Source organism: Salvelinus sp. IW2-2015, linkage group LG8 (genome assembly GCF_002910315.2).
Source record: "Salvelinus sp. IW2-2015 linkage group LG8, ASM291031v2, whole genome shotgun sequence".
Classification (NCBI taxonomy): domain Eukaryota; kingdom Metazoa; phylum Chordata; class Actinopteri; order Salmoniformes; family Salmonidae; genus Salvelinus; species Salvelinus sp. IW2-2015.
This window is the reverse complement of record NC_036848.1, coordinates 28,572,619-28,593,655: the sequence shown is the minus strand read 5'-3', so window position 1 is coordinate 28,593,655 and position 21,037 is coordinate 28,572,619. Positions and strand designations below refer to the sequence as shown.

The 21,037-nt window shown below is 44.8% G+C and overlaps 1 protein-coding gene across 2 annotated transcripts in view; it reads left to right on the top strand.

The window, feature by feature from the left end:
- The window catches only part of LOC111967681 (ETS translocation variant 4-like), a 40,221-nt gene that overhangs the window by 7,798 nt on the left and 11,386 nt on the right, over positions 1-21,037 (top strand). The window contains exons 4-7 of one of the 2 annotated variants that reach the window (XM_023992917.2): positions 920-973; positions 16,157-16,286; positions 18,056-18,256; positions 20,580-20,992. In XM_023992917.2, the coding sequence (XP_023848685.1) occupies positions 920-973; positions 16,157-16,286; positions 18,056-18,256; positions 20,580-20,992 (798 nt within the window). The remainder of the gene's footprint in view (positions 1-919; positions 974-16,156; positions 16,287-18,055; positions 18,257-20,579; positions 20,993-21,037) is intronic. The other variant, XM_070444844.1, reaches the window with a different exon arrangement.

Sequence of the window (21,037 nt, the reverse complement as noted above, 5' to 3'; positions counted from 1 at the left end):
ATGTGGTTGAATTTATTCTTATTGTCTCAGCCTTTAGGCTTATATCACTGTAGCAAGGCATGTGAACTAACAGGTTATAGAGCAAACAACACAATTATCACAACACATAGGTTGTAATATGGCTTTTTTTCTGGCTTGGCTTCGCCAGTTATTTTACCCACGCACTGCTACTGGTCAGGGCATCGTCCTTCATACCAAAATACGTTATCAGAAGGGACCCAGAGTTTTTCCTGGTCAGGTCATGAGGTCAGGAAAAACTCCTGACACTAATTGAGGTCAGAACAAAAATGAGACAGTCAATAATCACAGTAATGATGCTTGACTGTGGTCAAGGCATAACTGAGGTTAAACCCTGCCAAGGCGCAGCTCGAAAGGTTAACGAATAAATCAGTGTTTGTGCCATCAAGACGTTAAATGCCACATGAAACGAGGAGAGCGAGGTAGCATGTAGCTGTGACTGAGTCCAACAGCTAAGCTTCATTCCTCCCTTGACTATGTGGTATTGATCTGTCGCTCATGGAAAAGTGCTGGCACACTGGAAAGTGTGGAAGTGAAGGTTGCTTGGCTGGACCCAGGCAGTGACTCAGGTTTCATGGCCAAGGAAAGAGTCTGACGAGACCCATTGCCGTGACCGCCAAGGACCATGGGCAGGTTGAGCTGAGCTTCCACACTGACAAGGCTGCTGGACAGCATGAAGAACTAAGACTGTCTCAGTTAATGGAGAGATGTAGCTAGCATAAGACAGGCTAAGCGCGCATGCTAACGTAGTGCTCACTCGCCTAGAAAGGCTAGCATAGCAGGCTAGCATAGTGCTCACTCTCTCTAGATAAATTGACAGACCACCAAGGCTAGCAAGGCTAGCTACATTATGCTCAACCCATGACATGACTAACGGTTTCTCTTTCTTTTCTGATTTCAGCTCAAGTTCCTGACAGTGATGAGCAGTTTGTTCCTGATTTCCACTCCGAAAACTGTAAGAAAAAAAATGCATGTGTCACTGCTAAGAATTCTTTGTGTGTGCGTGAGGGAGAGAGAGAGAAACTTAGATACGGGGTCAGCGTTGGGTTGTTAAACTGTTCAAGGCTTGGGCGGAGCTACTGTAATTGTCAAAGTTACGGTAATCTTTGCCTGGGAAACAAAGCATTTCCAAGACAAATACTTAATACGACCGACTCATCAGGTGCGAATTTGGATGCTACTATTGTCCTCCTCCATCCATTTGCATAGTTATGAAAGCTGAATGGATCGACCCAGGAAACCAGTAAAAGATCATTCAGAGCCCAGGTACAAAGATTCCCTTTTGTGTACGTCTGAGGTGTAAGAGGGGAAAGCAAATTCCTGTACTACACAACTGCATGGCTAGTATTTGAATGGTTTTCCCTTTTTGTTGTGTGTCTAGACAATGGTGATTCAGGATCTGTAGGGGAGTGTGCGCTTTACAAAGAGCGTCCTCCGTGCCCTTTTCATTTAAAGCCATTCATAGAGTTAGGCCCTTTTTACATTGACGAAAGTTGGAGATTCTCGAGAGGAGATTCTAGAGAGGTATCGAAATAAATCCTGAGAATATATACTTATTAATAATGGAATTTAAAGCTGTGAATTGCTCATGTCTCGACCGCTAGCTACCTTCAGGGGTAGCGCACAACCCAGGGCAGTGTAAACAGAATTGTCTCATTGAGTCCAGCACTCCTACAGTAAAAATAGTAATAGCAGAACAATGTTTTTGGAACAGCTGAAATGCATAGACATTTTCCTTATATTTGAGACTTGTTTTATTGAGTTTTTACCTGAAATTGCAGTAACAGCCTGTTACATTCTACATTTGGAGCCGTAGCTTTAAGAAAAATAATCTCAACAGTGTGGCTGCCCTGCACTGAGCCACCTTCCAGGCAAGAAGCCATTTGATCTAGCTATGCAAGCAAGACCTGATCAGCTCCCCAGGAAATKATCAACGTTTTAGTCGCAATTTGTGTTTACCTCATATAATGACTTCCATGGTGTTGATCAAATGAAGCCTGGTTTGTTCTAAGGCAGGGGTATTCAACCAGGGGTCCCGCAGGGGGTCTGCAAAAAAATAAAAAAATAATGTTTTTATGAATATATCGATAGCAACAACAGAATAAACAAATGTAGAATTACATACATACAGCAGAAAAGGAGAATATCTTCTTTCTAATGATGTCAACTTTTTTTCTTAACTCCTAATATTGAGCAAATTACACAGAGTTTCTACTGTCTTTGGTATTACACTTACTGGAATATCTGACATAGGCTTTGAAAAACCACCCACGAACATGCTACCACTGCGGCAAGTGCCGCTGGCTGCTGGTAAGCTTTCTTGACTTGGACATAAATGTTTGCCAACACATGGCCAAATTTTTGTTTAACAAGCTGAACAGCTGCTCTTAGCAAAAACAGGTTTGGAGTTACCTTTCTAGCTAATAGGCTATGTTAAAGTTGACACTTACTCTTCCAATTATAATGTGGGGAGGTCAGAAAAATGAAAATATATTTACCAAATCTATTCATTTTAAAATGTTGATTACCTCTCTCCTTGTCATKATCATTCTCACCTGAGGATAAGACAAGATGTGAAAAGGATTATTTTGCAAACATATGATGGGGGTCCCTGGGTCACAGGTTTGCCTGGGGTGGGGGGTTCCCTGGGCAAGAGAAGGTTGAAGACCCCAGTTTTAAGGGAACTTTAATACGCTGATATTGTAATGTAGAACTAAGAGCTAGCAATCTAGCTATGGTTCAGCATTCMGCTAACTGGCTAACGTTAGTAGCTAGCCATTATGATGTAGATAGCTAATGAGAATACAGAACTGATTTTGTTTAGCTTGCTTCCAAGCAAGCTCTATACTATACTATGAATTACACTGTATGATAATGTTATTTTATATTCGTATGAGACAGGTAAATGTTCATGTTTGATATGCTAACATTACTAGCTAGTGGTAGCTTAGCTAACTGTGCTATTGTCTTACGTGCTAGGTACATTTAATGTGTGTACGAACAAGAAAATAAACCCTTTAATTGTCTGCACATGCTTTTGAATTGTTGCATTATTCAAGAGTGTAATATGCTCGGGTTGCATTTTTTCTGTACAGCACTTTGAGATATCAACTGATGTAAGAAGGGCTATATAAATACATTTGATTTGATTTGAAGAGAGTAATATGCTAGGGTTTCATTATTTAAGAGTGTAGCTAATATTATTTAACTAAATGAAAAGTTGCTTGCATTGTTGAATATTTTGCATGCTTACTGGCTAGTGTCTACTGTGATATTTACGGTAAATTTGGAGCTGAAAAGCAAGAATGTCACATTGCCGGCCACGACGAAAGGTAAAGCAAGGATGTAATGTCATTTGAAAAATCTAAATACACTACATAGCCAGAAATATGTGGACACCTGCTCTTCGAACATCTCATTCCAAAATCAATGGCATTAATATGGAGTTGGTCCCCCCCACCCCCTTTCTGCTATAACAGTCTCCACTCTTCTGGGAAGGCTTTCCACTAGATGTTGGAACATTGCTGCAGGGATTTGCTTCCATTCAGCCACAAGAGCATTAGTGAGGCCGGGCACTGATGTTGGGCGATTAGGCCTGGCTCGCTGTCGGCGTTCCAATTCATCCCAAAGGTATTCGATGGGGTGGAGGTCAGGGCTCAGTGCAGGCCAGTCAAGGTCTTCCACACCGATCTCGACAAACTAATTCTGTATGGACCTCGCTTTGTGAACGGGGGCATTGTCATGCTGAAACAGGAAAGGGCCTTCCCCAAACTGTTGCCACAAAGTTGGAAGTACAGAATTGTCTAGAATGGCTTTGTATGCTGTAGCGTTTCCCTCTACTGGAACTAAGAGTCCTAACCCGGACCATGAAAAAGAGCCCCAGACCATTATTCCTCCTCCACCAAACTTTAGTTGGCACTATGCATTTAACCACTTTGCGGCTGAGCCGTTGTTGCTCCTAGACGTTTACAATTCACAATAACAGCATTTACTGTTGACCGGGGCAGCTCTAGCAGGGCAGAAATTTGACAAACTGACTTGTTGAAAATGTGGCATCCTATGACTGTGCCACGTTGAAAGTCACTGAGCTCTTCAGTATGGACCATACTACTGCCAATGTTTGTCTATGGAGATTGTGTGGCTGTGTGATTTTATACACCTATCAGGACCGGGTGTGGCTGAAATAGCCGAATCCACTGATTTGAAGGGGTGTCCACATCTTTTTGGCCATGTAGTGAATCTTCACCAGTCGGCTCCTCAGACTCTCTTCCAATTTTCGTCAATCTGAATAGGCCCTTATGGGTGAGTTCGTTCAAAATGATGACGAATAGGACATTGGTATATTTAACAGAAAATTTGATGCAGAATTAACATGGCAATTTCAATGGATAAAGTCTCAATTAAACATGCTTTGAACATAATTTAAACCTGAAAATAAGTCAGAAGTTTTATAGTGTGAAACTTAGCAACGGAGTTCCCCCTGGCCCTGCTCAAAACCCATTAGCCCCAGTGACACATGCCCAGTGAAACATATTGTTCCTGTCTGTGGAGCAACAATGAGAAGGAGGAAGTGGCGTTGAACCATAGGGCACGCAAGGGTCATGTCTACTTAACCCTAGGCTAACCCAGCCAATCACTGCCAGCTTGCTGCCCATGGTTGACCCTGGTATGATCCGTAGGGTCATTGGGGCTTCACTTTGACAGGCAGCTCACTTATATGCAGTAGTCTGAGCAGAGACGGGCTCAGGTTGACAGACAGCGCTCCTGCTAGCTCCTGCTGTTCGTACTCAATGGCCAGAACACTCTTTTGGGCTTCTCTATTCAACATGATGTGATGGGAAGCTCCAAGTAGACAGGCTGCCATTGACATAAAGATATTCTTCTACGTGTTTGTGGTTGCGACTGGGAGCGAGTCTATTGAAGCCCCCTGCGGGTTAAATGAAAGCCTTGTCTGTTCCCATACCCGGTTATGCATTATTCCATCGAACTCATCACTCTTCAGCCTTGTAATATAGTTCTAAACAGGTGAGTCAGATGTTATGGTAACTCAGAGTACAGGGCGCAAAGCTGGCAAACAAAGTCCCAACATTTTCTGGAGGCCGTATTGAAAAGGCGCCACAGCAAATCAAAAGTTGTTTTCTGAGTCAGGTTGTTACCTGTATGGGTGTGGAAGATAGAGGGAAAGGGAGCGAGAATGACAGAGAGAGCGAGAGGGATGGAGAGAGTAAAAACAGAGCGCCAGGCTTTGGGACACTGGAATGCTAGATGAAGGAGATGGGAGGAGGGGGGGACAATAAGTTATTGTGCAATACCTGCACATCTGGTAAATCTATCTGTTCCCTTCTCCCTCAATAACAGATAACAAGCATGCTCTGTCTGCAGAGTTCCACCGAGGGATGGTTATGTAAACACATGTCCTTTACCTCTGACTTATACTGTGTATTTGATGGAAATTGACCTTCACGCTTTAATACAACACATGTGTGTTCCTTAACATATGATTCACTGAATACCGTCATGAAATGAAGTAAACTATAAAGACGGGGAGGACTTTCAGCTCGCGATAGCTAAAAGGGAGGGGGGATGTTGACTTTTGGGGGTTTGACAAATCCCCCTATCTGATCTGTAATGAGGCTGTTGGATACTGACAGGCCCATTTGTTCTCAATGTATCTGGCTGCAGGGAGGGAACTCAGTCGCATGTCAATCAAATCTTCCACACACTGAATGTTTACTTAGTTTCTACTTTTTAAGGTTTTGAGAATTGTCTAAGAGAGAATAAATAAGCCATTGATAAATGTGTTGTTACTGAAATACAAGTTGGGTGGCAAGCAAGAGTTCTTTGGGTTCCGTCAGATGGAGAGCAGCCCAACAAACACATCCCATTCATACATTTTCTCCTGAGTGTAAGAGGAAGCGTGTCTCCCCCTCTCCCCATTCATAAAAAAAGTGCCACAGTAGTACGTTACCCCCTTTGTGACCCCCCCCTCTCTACGAGTGGATTCTCTGACCCCTCCCTCTTCCTGCCTCTGTACAAACTAAGCCGAGTTTTAAATCTGGACACCCCTAACTACCCCCCTCCCTCTCTCTCTCTCCTTTCCTCCCTTCTACCCTCTCTCTTTCTCTACACATTGAGTGTTCCAAGATGTGAGCTGATCCAGTCATTTCGGAGCTGTGTGGGCCGATTGTTTCGTTTCGGGCCTTGTAGTAATTATATAGGAAGTTGTGGCTGTAGATGCCGTTCCAGTCTTTTAGATAGAAAAGGGGAAACGGAGAGAGAGAACGGAAAGAGACAGAAAGAGATAGGGAGCGCAGTTGAGTGCGAACGCTCACAGCAGTTTGTCTCATCGGTCGGAAGCGTTCTGCCTCGACATTCATTTTCGACCTTCTCTCTTGTTTGTGTTGTTGTGTTCCCCCTGCTCACTCATTCGTTCAGAGCTGGCCCAATCAGTCACCATTTGAAGCCGAGGGAGAGTGAATTGGTGAGCCTCTCCCTCTCTTTGCTCTCCTCTCCACTCAAACGAAAAGAAATATGCAGCCCAGTGTTCTCAACTTTCCAAAATACAGCTGCTACGCAACATAGTCTGCAAAAACATACAGGCGACTGCCAGATATGCATGGGTACCATTCGCCCTGGGAGGACGATTCCTCTACAATGTGTATGCGTCCATGCGCGCGTGTGGTTATACGAGTGAATAGGTCATTTCTCTCTCCAAACACACATGCATCCTGCCCACCTACACATGGTACGCACACACACATACACACTATGCACACACACATACACACTATGCACACACACATACACACTCTGCACACACACATACACACTCTGCACACACTTTAGCCCCACAGTTTTATGAATGGGCTGGTTGTGAGAGACTGGCTGAAGCAGCACATTGGGTCAAGGAGAGGGAATCTCAATTCATGAATTGGAGGGCCGTTATTCTAACACTACAAAAAGAGAGGGAGAACAATTGAAATGCTTTGTCTCTTTCCATTTGGTTTCTGCTAATGTAATCCTTCAGTTATACATTCTTTACAAAGGACTTCAATATATTTTCCAAAAAGTGTTTTATGTCTTCTCGATGTCGGGATTTGAAAGAATCAACGGTTGTTTTCCCTCTTATAATGCACACACTAACATAATACTTTTGCCACATAATACTCAATAAAAAGTGTCTTCTGTGGATGGAGTAAATGTTGATTCAGACCAGTCCTGCAGACCAGGGACTGTATATGTAGAGATTGAGCCAGCTCTAACGGCGTGTCAGCTCAACCTTCTGAATGGGCAGTAGTGTGTTTTTTACTACAGAAGAGGCGGTGGGGGGGGGGGGGGGGGGTGTATGTAGAGGGAGAGAAAGGGGGGCTCGAGGCACGGCTGTGCGGTTAACATTCTCCACAGCTGGAATGTTTTCTCTTTCTAAGGTGATAGCAGTGGAAAACAAGGGGGAACACATACAGGCAGGGATGAGGCCAGTTAGTTCCACGTTAAGCAATACTACATGACCGACGAGAAGCAAGGAGAGCACGTCAGCAAACCACACATGGCATCACAAAATAGCACCAGCGTTAATTGGTGATGCCATAGTTTTTGCCAAGACAGGCAGCTAGGGCTATCCCTCTATTTTCTCTTCTTGACTGAGTCAGTCATAGCTGGGTCCTGTTCAATAGGTAGAAAACGTTTTGAAAAGAAGTGAAACTGGGACCTGTACCTGAACTTAAGAACACCAATAAGAACACAGATGTGTCTTACTAAAACATGACCCTGGTTTGCTCATTGTTTACAACCGCCACATGTGACTTTAAGACGGGATGGTTGATGGCTGAGGCTGTGGTCTTGCTATAGTGACTTGCTGACAGAGGACAGGACGTGTGTGTGTGGAGTGAACCTAGTAGAGCTGTATTGATCCTAAAGATTCCCCAGACGGGGGAGGAAGAGAGGGAGGCGGAGGGACAGATGAAAGGATAAAGTATGGATAAATCAGGAAAGGGGAGAGAGAGAGAGAGAGAGAGGAAGAAATAGAGAGATTGAAGGGAGCGATAGGGCGAGAGGATCTGTGGATGTGGCATGTGCTCTGATAATTACAGGGAGGTGTCCGGCCAGGCTTTCTACTAGGACTTGATGGGAACAGTGCAGCACGTGTTATCTATCTCCAGTCACGATAAGCCTGGTCTGCCCCCATATCTCCTCCCCTCCCTCCCTCCCTCCCCCATCCCATCCCTCCCTCCCTCACTTCAGCACTAGATGGATATCAGCCAGGTCAGTGGGAGCTCATTATATCATTTCAGTAATGGCAGGGGGGGCGGGAATCGATCGGCACATTAAACATTAAGAGGGGGCAGCTATATTGGGGACTGAGGGATCGAGAGTGAAGAGTCAATATTGTGCCACATTAATCACACCCCTTGCTTTCTGCGATGGAACGACCCACTCGCTGCCCATGTCCTGGGATGGGGATGTATTGTATTGTGTCCACTAAACAGCAATGGGGGAGAAAGATTTATAGACGGTCAATGGCCATTCATAGAATACCACCGCAACGCACTGGGGATGAAATGGACAATGGATGAAGTGTGATTAATCTAAATGTTTAAAGAGATACAGGTCATGTTTTTTGTCAATAGGAAGGCAATGGCCAACTTTGATCCAACTTAGATTTCAGTGCAGCCGCGTAAACTTTGATTCTGTATCACTGTACATGTTGTTGTTTACCATGCTATTATCCACAACACGTCCTGTGTCAGTGCTAATCGCTATTAGGTTCATTCATCGAGAAGAGGCGAAGTAGGGTCGGGATCATTCTGGTGGAAGAGCTGCCTTTTCTAAATCCTGTGTCCACGCCTCCGTGTCTTGAACACAGGATGGACATGACAGTCACATGCACACACACATTCTGATTCACGGTAACGTCTCTTCACTGGCTACTCCTGAACTGTTCTAGCTTCTCATGCAGGTCCTACAGGCCTATTGTCCTAAGGCTATGTACAGTATGCTACAGTCATTGGTGGGTGACATCATTTCATTTAACATATTAAGCACACGGGATATGAAAAGGGAATTTCCACGGTCAAAAAAAGTCAACCTGGCAAAATGTTCAAATTATCTAGAAGTAAGAAGTGAAACTTGGATGATGGGACGTGTGACACTCCATACTCTGGTCACATGTACTGAGTTTCATTCAAGTCCGCCACATCCTCTTACCCAACACAACATCAAGCTACACCTAATAATATGAAACCAAAATACATCGGACACTTCCGTTTATCTTAAAGCGTCTTGATATCTCTCACATAGATAATCGGTTTTGAAGCAGCAAAGCCAAGGGAGATAAAGGGACCTGCCACGTCACTTTACCTTCCAATTGCTTCCTGTTGATACTACAGTACTGTCTATCTATCATGTCAGGCTCATTTGGCAGGTATCTGACAACAATGCTTTAAATATTCAAGGAAGTCAAGTCGTAAAAACAATATCCGATCAGAAAGGGGGACCCGTAAATCAGATAGGAGAAACGAATGGTTAAATGGAGCAAGCGTTGGCTTTTAAAGATGCCGAGTTGTCAGTTCGCCCATCGCTCTCTCTGCTCTTTCTGATTGTGCATTGACCTGAGAAGCACACATGTCCAGCACATGTTTTCATGTGCCAGTGGCATAGCTGCTGGATTGTCTCTCTAGTCTCAATGATGTGGAACACATTGAATCGTCGTCGTTGACTCGCCATTCCACTGGATTTTCCACTGATGCACTATTACACTGAACAAAAATATAAACGCAACATGTAAAGTGTTGGTCCCATGTTTCATGAGCTGAAATAAAAGATCCCAGAAATGTTCCATACGCACAAATTTCTCTCAAATTTTGTGCACAAATTTGTTTACATCCCTGTTAGTGAGCATTTCTACTTTGCCAAGATAATCCATCCACCTGACAGGTGTGGCATATCAAGAAGCTGATTAAACAACATGATCATTACACAGATGCACCTTGTTCTGGGGACAATAACAGGCCAATCTGAAATGTGCAGTTTTGTCACACAACACAATGACACAGATGTTTCAAGTTTTGAGGGAGAGTGCAATTGGTATGCTGACCGCAGGAATGTCCACCAGAGCTGTTGCCAGAAAACTGAATGTTGATTTCTCTACCATAAGCCGCTTCCAATGTCGTTTTAGAGAATTTGGCAGTACGTCCAACTGGTCTCACAACCGCAGACCACGTGTATGGCGTCGTGTGGGCGAGAGGTTTGGTGATGTCAGCGTTGTGAACAGAGTGCCCCATGGTGGGGTCATAGTATGGGCAGGCATAAGCTACGGACAATGCACACAATTGAATCTTATCGATGGCAATTTGAATGCTCAGAGATACCGTGACGAGATCCTGAGGCCCATTGTCGTGCCATTCATCCTCTGCCATCACCACATGTTTCAGCTTGATAATGCACACCCCGATGTTGCAAGGATCTGTACACAATTCCTGGAAGCTGAACATGTCCAAGTTCTTCCATGGCTTGCATACTCACCAGACATATTGAGCATGTTTGGGATGCTCTGGATTGATGTGTACAACAGTATGTTCCACTTCCCGCCAATATCCACCAACTTCGCACAGCCATTGAAGAGGAGTGGGACAACAATCCACAGGCCACAATCAACAGCCTGCTCAACTCTATGCGAAATAAATGTGTTGCGCTGAATGAGGCAAATGGTAGTCACACCAGATATGACTGGTTTTCTGATCCACGACCCTATTTTTCTTTTAACAGGTATCTGTAACCAACAGATGCTTATCTGTATTCCCAGTCATATGCAATCCATAGATTAGGGCCTAATGAATGTATTTCTGTAACAGCAGTCGTCCTCTTCTTCCTCTGAAGAGGTGTAACAAGGATCAGACCAATACGCAGCGTGGTAAGTGCTCATGATGATTTATTAAAACCGAACACTGAAATACAAAAACAATAAACGATGTGCAGAAAACCGAAACAGTACCGTGTGGTGAAAAAACACTAACACGGAAACAAACACCCACAAACCAACAGTGAAACCCAGGCTACCTAAGTATGATTCTCAATCAGAGACAACTAACGACACCTGCCTCTGATTGAGAATCATACTAGGCCGAAACAGAAACCTAAACATAGAAACACAAAACATAGACTGCCCACCCCAACTCACGCCCTGACCATACAAAATAAAGACAAAACAAAGGAAAATAAAGGTCAGAACGTGACAATTTCAATTGACTGATTTACTTATATAAACTGTATCTCAGTCAAATCTTTGAAATTGTTGCATGTTGCGATTATATTTTTGTTCAGTATACATTATACATACAGTACTTTCAATGTGTGGGCCAACATACTTGGAATGAAAATGTCAGCATTTAAATTTCACCTAAATGTTTACAGTGAGTGAAATTGAATGCCATTATTCTGTACTTGATAGGGTTGAAAGTTACAGCAGTGGCAACAAGCCCAGTTGAAAATAAGAATCACTTCAACAGAAAAGGTGCCAGAATTAGTTGTAGGTGAAGCAGCATGTGTTGATATATTTGACCTTCGCCATCATAACATACCGTATACAACTATTGTTGAGCCGGTCCACAGAGTCAGACAGAGGAATGCTATATAACATATCTCAGAAAACAATTTAGTTCCCTTCAAAACCTTTAGAGCCATTGTGATATTATAATCATTGTTGTTTTTATGGATCTGTCATCGTTGGGATCAATTGGCCGGTGGGGGACCAGGTCTCTCTCTCTCTCTCTGGCTTTTTAGAAAGAGTAATACTAATACTAATGCAAGAAATGCTATATCATTAACATTCAAGGAAAAGTCCTGTGACAGTTGAAATACACCTCCATTCATTCTCATGGTTTACCTATGGCAGTAGTTTGCAATACTATTCACCCTATTTGACATTGCCCCCCTCCCCCACCTCACGGGCCAAACATTTTAGTGGCCCCCCCCTCTTGACGGTGAAAATACAAATGTATGTTTTAAAGTAAATTTCCTGCAATTCTACACATTTTGTCATGACTTATACCATGTTAATTATGTTTAGGCGAGAGGGACTAACAATATCAATAGTGGCTCCCTAGAGGTCAGGGCCCCTGGGCATGTGACCGGTCGGTATTCAGCCATAAGCGACATAAGCGGTCACTGGAAGTCACTCAATTAGCTAAAATGGCTAATTGAGTGACTTCCAGTGACTGACATTGCTGACTGCTGGTGCACAACCAAATTTCGAACTTGTGTATTCTACTATTCTAACTCTCAACAGTAAGTTGAGACCCTGACTGAGTTTTGGGGGGGCCCCCTAGCGGCCTGGGGACCTAAGCGACCGCTTATGTCGCTTATGCCTGGAACCGGCCCTGAACCAGAATGATAAGTCACTGGGAAGCTCACTAGCTGGCTGGCGGGTACAGAAGCTGTCACGGCCTGCAGACTTCCAGAGACTTCCCATCCCAGAGATAAACACCCCAATGTAAAGTTCTCCAGATCCTCTCTCATTGAGTTCAGGTTTAAATTCCCCTAGAGGAGAACCTTTAATGGTAGGAAATGCTCTGTATAAAATAAACTGAGAAGTTTACAGGGGAGGGGAGTTTCCTACCTGGCATTCAAACCTGGCTGCCACTTGTTTGATCATTGCCATTAGCTACCAAGCTATGATTGGAATCCTGAACAAACTTAAGATCACAAGAGGATAGTGAGACGAGATACATACGCTATTTCTTTTATTCTTTCTTGATACTTTACGTTTTCAACTATAAGTCTCTTGATGACGCAACACTCTTAACCCTGAATTCCTCTTTGCGTTACACAGTGTAGTAGCATGGCTGTGACAAGGTATTTCTTTAGCACTTCCTGTCTTAAGCCTCAGAGGAATGTCCCATTTCAGACGAGCTTCTGGCGGCTCCTCAGTCCTGAGGAGTTCCTACTACTACCCCCATGTGTTCCAGCTGAGGACCCTTTTGTGTGGGGGGGGGGGGGGGGGGGGGGGTGGAGTTTTGAAGGGGTTGGAGGTCTCCGGTCCTGACATTTTGTTTGCGGTGGGTGTTGACTGAATACAGCCCCCCTTCCATAATAATCCGCCACTTCCTGAAGCACTCAACCATGACCATCACCTTTCACCCTGCATCCTCCCCCAAAGCTTCACCATTTACATATATAAAGTCCGCCTGCTCCTCCCTCCACCCCCCATCCCCAACCTGGGTCATCCTGCCTATAGGGGTGGTCAGAATGGGAGTGAATGGTGAGACACCAGAGAAAGCATCAATCGAAAGATTCAAACGATTCAAACGTTCAACTTTCATCACAAGAAGAATACTTTCCACGTGCCCTATAGCCCTACTCCGTATATTTTGTGGGGAGAATAAGACAAGCGCATCAGCAGTGAACGTCTCTAAAGTTACCGACCCCTACCTAAGGATGTTGAGATGTTAGGATGTGTTCACATATACGGTACCCCCCCAAACACTCATTCCAAATACTAAGAGAGGACACACTCATCCTCTCTCTGCTTTAACACTGGGTACCTTATGGGTACAGTATCTGTCCAGAAAGATCTAAACACTTCTCTAGGGTATTATACAGTACATTATGTTTAAGTTCACCACACGCCTTTAGAAAAAACTCATTGAAGTAAAATATGAGGATCTTGGAGAAAAAGGGATGTAACTACTAACAGAGCTGCAGAGAGAGAAACCAGAGCCTGTAAACTGGGGTCAAATGTCCCAAAATGAAACCAACAGGGAAGGGCAATGCTGTCCAAACTGTTTATATGACTGCCACTACTTTCTAAACTTTGGGGGCAAATTTGATATAATTTGAACTGGATTAACCTCAATAATATAACTTTTTTCCAAGATTTGTAAAACCGTCATTTGTTAAACCGTTTTGAAACCGCACATTTTAGGAATCAACCTTTTCCTATTTGAAATAAATCATAATTTTTCTGCCGTGTCATTCATTTAAGATACTCTTTGGAGAGGTAGAGTTTCAAAAGTTTTCTGAAAATGGGCAGGGACTTTGCTGTCCTAGCTTCAGGGGGAAGCTGGTGCCACCATTGCGGTGCCAGGTCAGAGAAGATATCAAATACAACTGAAAATAATACAACATGCTCAAATGTTGGGATATTTCTAGAAGCATCAAGGGATGTAGACTAATCCAATGTCTCCCGTCCTTTGATCCTGGGCTTGATAAATCATTTGATTCATTAGGGCTTCGTTAACGGGGAAGTCAGCCAACTTCTGCTAATTGAGGAAGTGTGCCAGACAACAACAGCAGCAATCACACACACTCACAGCCATCCCATGCTCATTTACAAGAGTAATTCATATTGTAGATCCTGACAGACGAATCTCCACCGATTCACTATTGAACAGTGCTGTGCTTCATTCTCAAACAGCGACCCATGCTCTTGGCTCGATGCTGTTCGGAGCAGTATGCAGGTTTTGAAATTAAACATGTTCTGAGGGCTGTCCTCAGAAGCGGGGCCACATCAAAAGGCAATATGTCTGCCCCACTTGAGCTGCATTGTGACTGGACTTGTTTACAGTACACACGACACACCATGGATTGTTTGCCATTCATGACTGTGGCACAAAGTGAGAGGGTCAATATGTGAGACAAACACATCCCACACTCTCATAGACGTATTCGAAAGTCAGTCAGTCATGTGCCGCCCTGGGTATTAAGAGAAGTGAAGAGAGCAGAGGGATTTGGAGGGCTGCAATCTTAATGTGTCTGTGTGGGAGATCTGGGTAAATACTTTCTAATCCTTTCTGATCGCACTCTAAAGCCAACACTTCCTCACCTGCCCGGGTTTGTCAAGGAGGGGAGACTAAAATAATAGTATTCCCTCTGTTCTACAAGCTGTCTGTCTGTCTGTCTGTCTGTCTGTCTGTCTGTCTGTCTGTCTGTCTGTCTGTCTGTCTGTCTGTCGCTTTCTCCCTCTCTTTCTCAGTCTCTTTCATTCTGTCTTTATTTCCCACTGATTGTCTGTCGTTTTTACTCCCCCCCATTCCTCTCGAGCCTTCTTTTTTTCTTTGTTGCTCTGTTTGACTAGCTGTAGACGTTCCTTTCTCAGCCATTTACAGTAAGTCGCTGCATTTTCTCTCCTCCCTTTTTGTGAATGGGATACAGAATGGGATACAGACAGTATGTAATTACCTGGTGTCGGTTTCAAGCGGGGCCTGTTCTGTCAGCACCACACCCATGCAGTCCACACACACCACACAGACACACACACACACACACACACACACACACACACACACACACACACACACACACACACACACATAAACACAGGCCTCCCCAGCTGGACGTGCACAGCTGCTGCTGTTTACCCTCTCAGGGCCAGAAAAACATCCTGTGCTGTACAGTCGGTGAAAACCTCCCCTCACATAATAAACACAGCCTCGGCACAGTTTGAAGCCCCACTTTTGGTGATTTGTGTGGCCTTTTAGACAAAGGTCCTCACCAAGAGAGGAGCTTGATAGACAGTAGACATCTTAGGTGGAGTTTGGATTGAACATGAAAAAAATATATAGACCGCAGAAAAGAAGCGTCTGGTAAACAGCTCAGAATGTTCGCAAACGAAGAACTAAACCAAGACAAAACAATTTTATCTAGCCATTTCCCTTTGGAGAAGAAAGTTCTTAAACTGAAATACCCAAAAAATGATATAGCATTGTTTGCCAAGGAAATAAAGAATGTATTATGTCTCAGTCGAACATCATGCTGACCAAAATGTTACATTGCCTGTTGCTCATCCAAAGACAGTGTCTTGGCCAGTGTCGTGGTTTAGGTTTGGCTTGCCTTTGTGTTGGTACACAGGATGTTATGGCTGGTGTTGTGTCTGGAGGAGAGGACAAAAGTGGGCGAGGACACCAACGGCTTCCAAATGAACTGCAGGAATGTGTGTACGCACATGTGTCTTACGTGTGCTTAGATGTGTCTGTCTGCTTCCCTTGTTTTCAATTGACTGTCACCTAAGTGTTCTGGCTCGTATTAGAGATTCCTGTGTGGACAGAAGTATTTGCTCTGCCTTTTGAGCTTGACGACACCACAGAGGGGGGAAGAAAATGATCCATGTGCGCCAACCTCCTTTTCTGTCTCTGTTCTTCTCCAGCGGTGGCATTCCACAGCCCGCCAGTCACCATCAAGAAGGAACCACAGAGCCCAGGTTCCGACCCCAGCCAATCCTGTAGCCACAAGCAGACCTTCACCTACCCCAATGGAGAGCAGTGCCTTTACGCCAGGTACCCATGTCAGCACAACAGTGGCAAGAAAAAGTATGTGAACCCTTTGGAATTACCTGGATTTCTGCATAAATTAGTCATACAATTGGATCTGATCTTCATCTTGGTCACAACAACAGACAAACACAGTGTGCATAAACTAATAACACACAAATTATTATATTTTTCTTGTCTATATTGAACACATCGTTTAAACATTCACAGTGTAGGTTGGCAAAAGTATGTGAACCCCTAGCTTAATGACTTTTACAAAAGCTAATTGGAGTCAGGAGTCAGCTAACCTGGAGTCCAATCAATGAGACGAGATTGGAGATGTTGGTTAGAGCTGCCTTGCCCTATAAAAAAACACTCACAAAATGTAAGTTTGCTATTCACAAGAAGCATTGCCTGATGTGAACCATGCCTCGAACAAAAGAGAACTCAGAAGACCTAAGATGAAGAATTGTTGACTTGCATAAAGCTGGAAAGGGTTACAAAATTATCTCTAAAAGCCTTGATGTTCCTCAGTCCACGGTAAGACAAATTGTCTATAAATAGAGAAAGTTCCGCACTGTTGCTACTCTCCCTAGGAGTGGCTACAAGAGCACAGTGCAGAATGCTCAACGAGGTTAAGTAGAATCCTAGAGTGTCAGCTAAAAAGACTTACAGAAATCTCTGGAACATGCTAACATCTCTGTTGATGAGTCTAAGATACGTAAAACACTAAACAAGAATGGTGTTCATAGGAGAACACCACTGAAGAAGCCACTGCTGTCCAAAAAAAACATTGCTGCACGTCTGAAGTTCGCAAAAGAGCACCTGGATGTTCCACAGCGCTACTGGCAACATATTCTGTGGTGGAGTATGGTGGAGGGAGTATCGTGGTTTTGGGCTGCAGGGCCTGGACAGCTTGCTATCATCGACGGAAAAATGAATTTCCAAATTTATCAAGACATTTTGCAGGTGAATGGAAGGCTATCTGTCTGCCAATTGAAGCTCAACAGAAGTTGGGTGATGCAACAGAAGGAGATCATCAACAGAATGGCTTCAACAGAAGAAAATGTGCCTTCTGGAGTGGCCCAGTCAGTCCTAACCTCAACCCAATTTAAAATGCTGTGGCATGACCTCGAGAGTGGTTCACACGAGACATCCTATGAATATTGCTGAACTGAAACAGTTTTGTGAAGATGAATGGTCCAAAATTCCTGATCCGCATCTACAGAAAACGTTTGGTTGAGTTTATTGCTGCCAAAGGAGGGTCAACCAGTTATTAAATCCAAGAGTTCACATACTTTTCCCACCCTGCACTGTAAATATTTAAATTATGTATTCAATATAGACAAGAAAAATAAAATAATTTGTGTGTTATTAGTTTAAGCACACTATGTTTGTCTATTGTTGTGACTTAGATGAAGGTCAGATCAAATTTGATGACCAATTTATGCAAAAATCCAGGTAATTCCAAAGGGTTCACATAGTTTGTCTTGCCACTGTATAGTACACAGCTAATTATGGCCCGTTTACAAACATTTTAGAGTTAGACGGTCCATAGCAAGTCACTAGTCAGCCAATTACAGTCAATTATCGGACATAAGTCAGTGCGGCAAAGAGAGTGACTAGACCACAAGCTATTGACCACAACGCCAGTAACTACAAAACAGCCATCCTCCATAAGCCCAGTTTGGCTTACTGACCTGTATTATTAATGCTAGGGCCTACTACTGATGCCATGGTAGTGCTCATAAACCACATTGGGATTCATAAACCATGTTTGTGTGTATTTTTTCCAGTGCCTACGAGCAGAAGAGGGCTGCAGGACCAAATAAGAGCTCCTGCACCCAAGGGACACCCATGTCCCCCATGCAGCACCATTACTCCCCCAAGCAAGTCGGAGGCGCTGGTGGAAGGCCTGACAACATGGCCTACAACATGAACCACCCTGCCGCCTCCCAGCCACTGCCCAGCCACAACAACTACCCCATGAACCCCAGGTATTACTACCTGTACTGTACGAAATACTTAAACTTGTGCCAAAAAAGTGCATGCCTTTGGTGGGTGACATAATAATGTGCTTTTGACGTGGATGCTACGCTACAAGACTGTTTTGCTAGCACAGACTGGAATATGTTCCGGGATTCATCCAATAGCATTGAGGAGAATACCACCTCAGTCATCGGCTTCATCAATAAGTGCATTGACAACGTCGTTCCCACAGTGACCATACGTACATATCCCAACCAGAAGCCATGGATTACAGGCAACATCCGGATCGAGCTAAAGGCTAGAGCAGCCGCTTTCAAGGAGCGGGACACTAATCCGGACGCTTATAAGAAATCCCGCTACGCCCTCAGACGAACCATCAAACAGGCAAAGCGTCAATACAGGATTAAGATTGAATCATACTACACCGGCTCTGACGCTTGTCGGATGTGGCAGTGCTGGAAAACTTTTGCGGACTACAAAGGGAAACCCAGCCACGAGCTGCCAGTGACGCGAGCCTACCATATGAGTTAAATGCCTTTTATGCTTGCTTCAATGCAAGCAACACTAAAGTATGCATGAGAGCACCAGCTGTTCCGGACGACTGTGTGATAACGCTCTCGGTAGCCGATGTGAGCAATACCTTTAATAAACAGAACAACATTCACAAAGCCGCGGGGCCAGATGGATTACCAAGCATGCATGGACCAACTGCCATTTTCAACCTCTCCCTGACCGAGTCTGTAATACCTACATGTTTCAAGTAGACCACCATAGTCCCTGTGCCCAAGGTAGCGAAGGTAACCTGCCTAATGATTACCGCCCTGTAGCACTCACATCATGGCTCACATCAACAGCATCATCCCAGATACACTAGACCCACTCCAATTCACATACCGCCCTAACAGATCCACAGATGACGCAATCTCAATCGCACTCCACACTTGCCTTTCCCACCTGGACAAAAGGAACACCTATGTGAGAATGCTTTTCATTGACTACAGCTCAGCGTTCAACACAAACCCCTTAGCTTAGTGCCCACAAAACCCATCACTAAGCTAAGGACCCTGGGACTAACCTTCCTCTGCAACTGGATTCTGGACTCCCTGACGGGCCGCCCCCATTTGGTAAGGGTAGGCAACAATACATCTGCCACAATAATCCTCAACACTGGTGCCCCTCAGGGGTGTGTGCTTAGTCCCCTCCTGCACTCCCTGTTCACCCACGACTGCGTCGCCAAACACAACTCCAACCAACTCCAACACTATCATTAAGTTTGCTGACGACACAACAGTGGTAGGCCTGATTACCGACAACGATGAGACAGCCTATAGGGAGGAGGTCAGAGACCTGGCAGTGTGGTGCCAGGACAACAACCTCTTCCTCAATATGAGCAAGACAAAGGAGCTGATCGTGGACTGCAGGAAAAGGCGGGCCGAACAAGCCCCCACTAACATCGACAGGGTTGTAGTGGAGCGAGTCGAGAGTTTCAAGTTCCTTGGTGTCCACATCACCAATGATTTATCATGCCCCAAACACACCAAGACAGTCGTGACGTGGGCACAACAACACCTTTTCCCCCTCAGGAGACTGAAAAGATTTGGCATGGGTCCCCAGATCATCAAAAAGTTCTATAGCTGTACCATCGAGAGCATCCGGACCGGTTGCATCACCGCCTGGTATGGCAACTGCTCGGCATCTGACCATAAGGCGCTACAGAGGGTAGTGTGTACGGCCCAGTACATCACTGGGGCCAAGCTTCCTGCCATCCAGGACCTATATACTAGGCAGTGTCAGAGGAAAGACCAAAAAATGGTCAAAGACTCCAGTCACCGAAATCATAGACTCTTCTCTCTGCTACCGCACGGCAAGCAGTATCAGAGCGCCAAGTCTAGGACCAAAAGGCTCCTTAACAGTTTCTACCCCCAAGCCATAAGACTGCTGAACAATTAATCAAATGGCCACCCAGACTATTTACATTGACCCCCCACCCACCCATTTGTGTTTACACTACTGCTACTCACTGTTTATTACCTATGCATAGTCACTTTACCCCTACCTACATGTACAAATTACTTTGACTAACCTGTACCCCCGCACATTGACTCGGTACCGGTACCCCCTGTATATAGCCTCGTTATTGTTATTTTATTGTGTTACCTTTTATTATTTTTTACTTTAGCTTATTTGGTCAATATTTTCTTAACTCTTTCTTGAACTGCATTGTTGGTTAAGGGCTTGTAAGTAAGCATTTCACGATGTTGTATATGGCGCATGTGACAACTAAAGTTTGATACTGATAGTTTTTCATTGCCCTCTCTTCCCTTCTCTCAGTTCCAGTTATCAGGCCCCCTCAGCAGACATGTGCCCCCCGGGGTTCCCCCCTCAAGGGCAGGCCTTCCAGCGAATGCACCCTGCCCCAGCCGGAGGTGGTGGCGGTGGAGGAGGAGGTGGAGGACCGGGTGGAGGTGGTGGTGGTGGTGGTGGCGGGGGTGGCTACCATCGGCAGCACTCAGACCCCTGTCTGCCCTACCTGCAGCAGAGCTTCAAGCAGGAGTATCTGGACCCTCTGTATGAGAGGGCTGCCCACATGGCAGGACAAGGACACGGGCCTGGGCCAGGGCATGGATCAAGGCACGGACCTCACCCACCTCACCAACCCCAAAACTCCCACCCCCATCCTCACAGGTTCCCCCCTGCCCACATGATGGTGAAGCAGGAGCCGACTGACTACACCTATGAGCCTGGTGAGTGATTAAATCATGGTGGGCCCGAGAGCGGAATGACAGAGA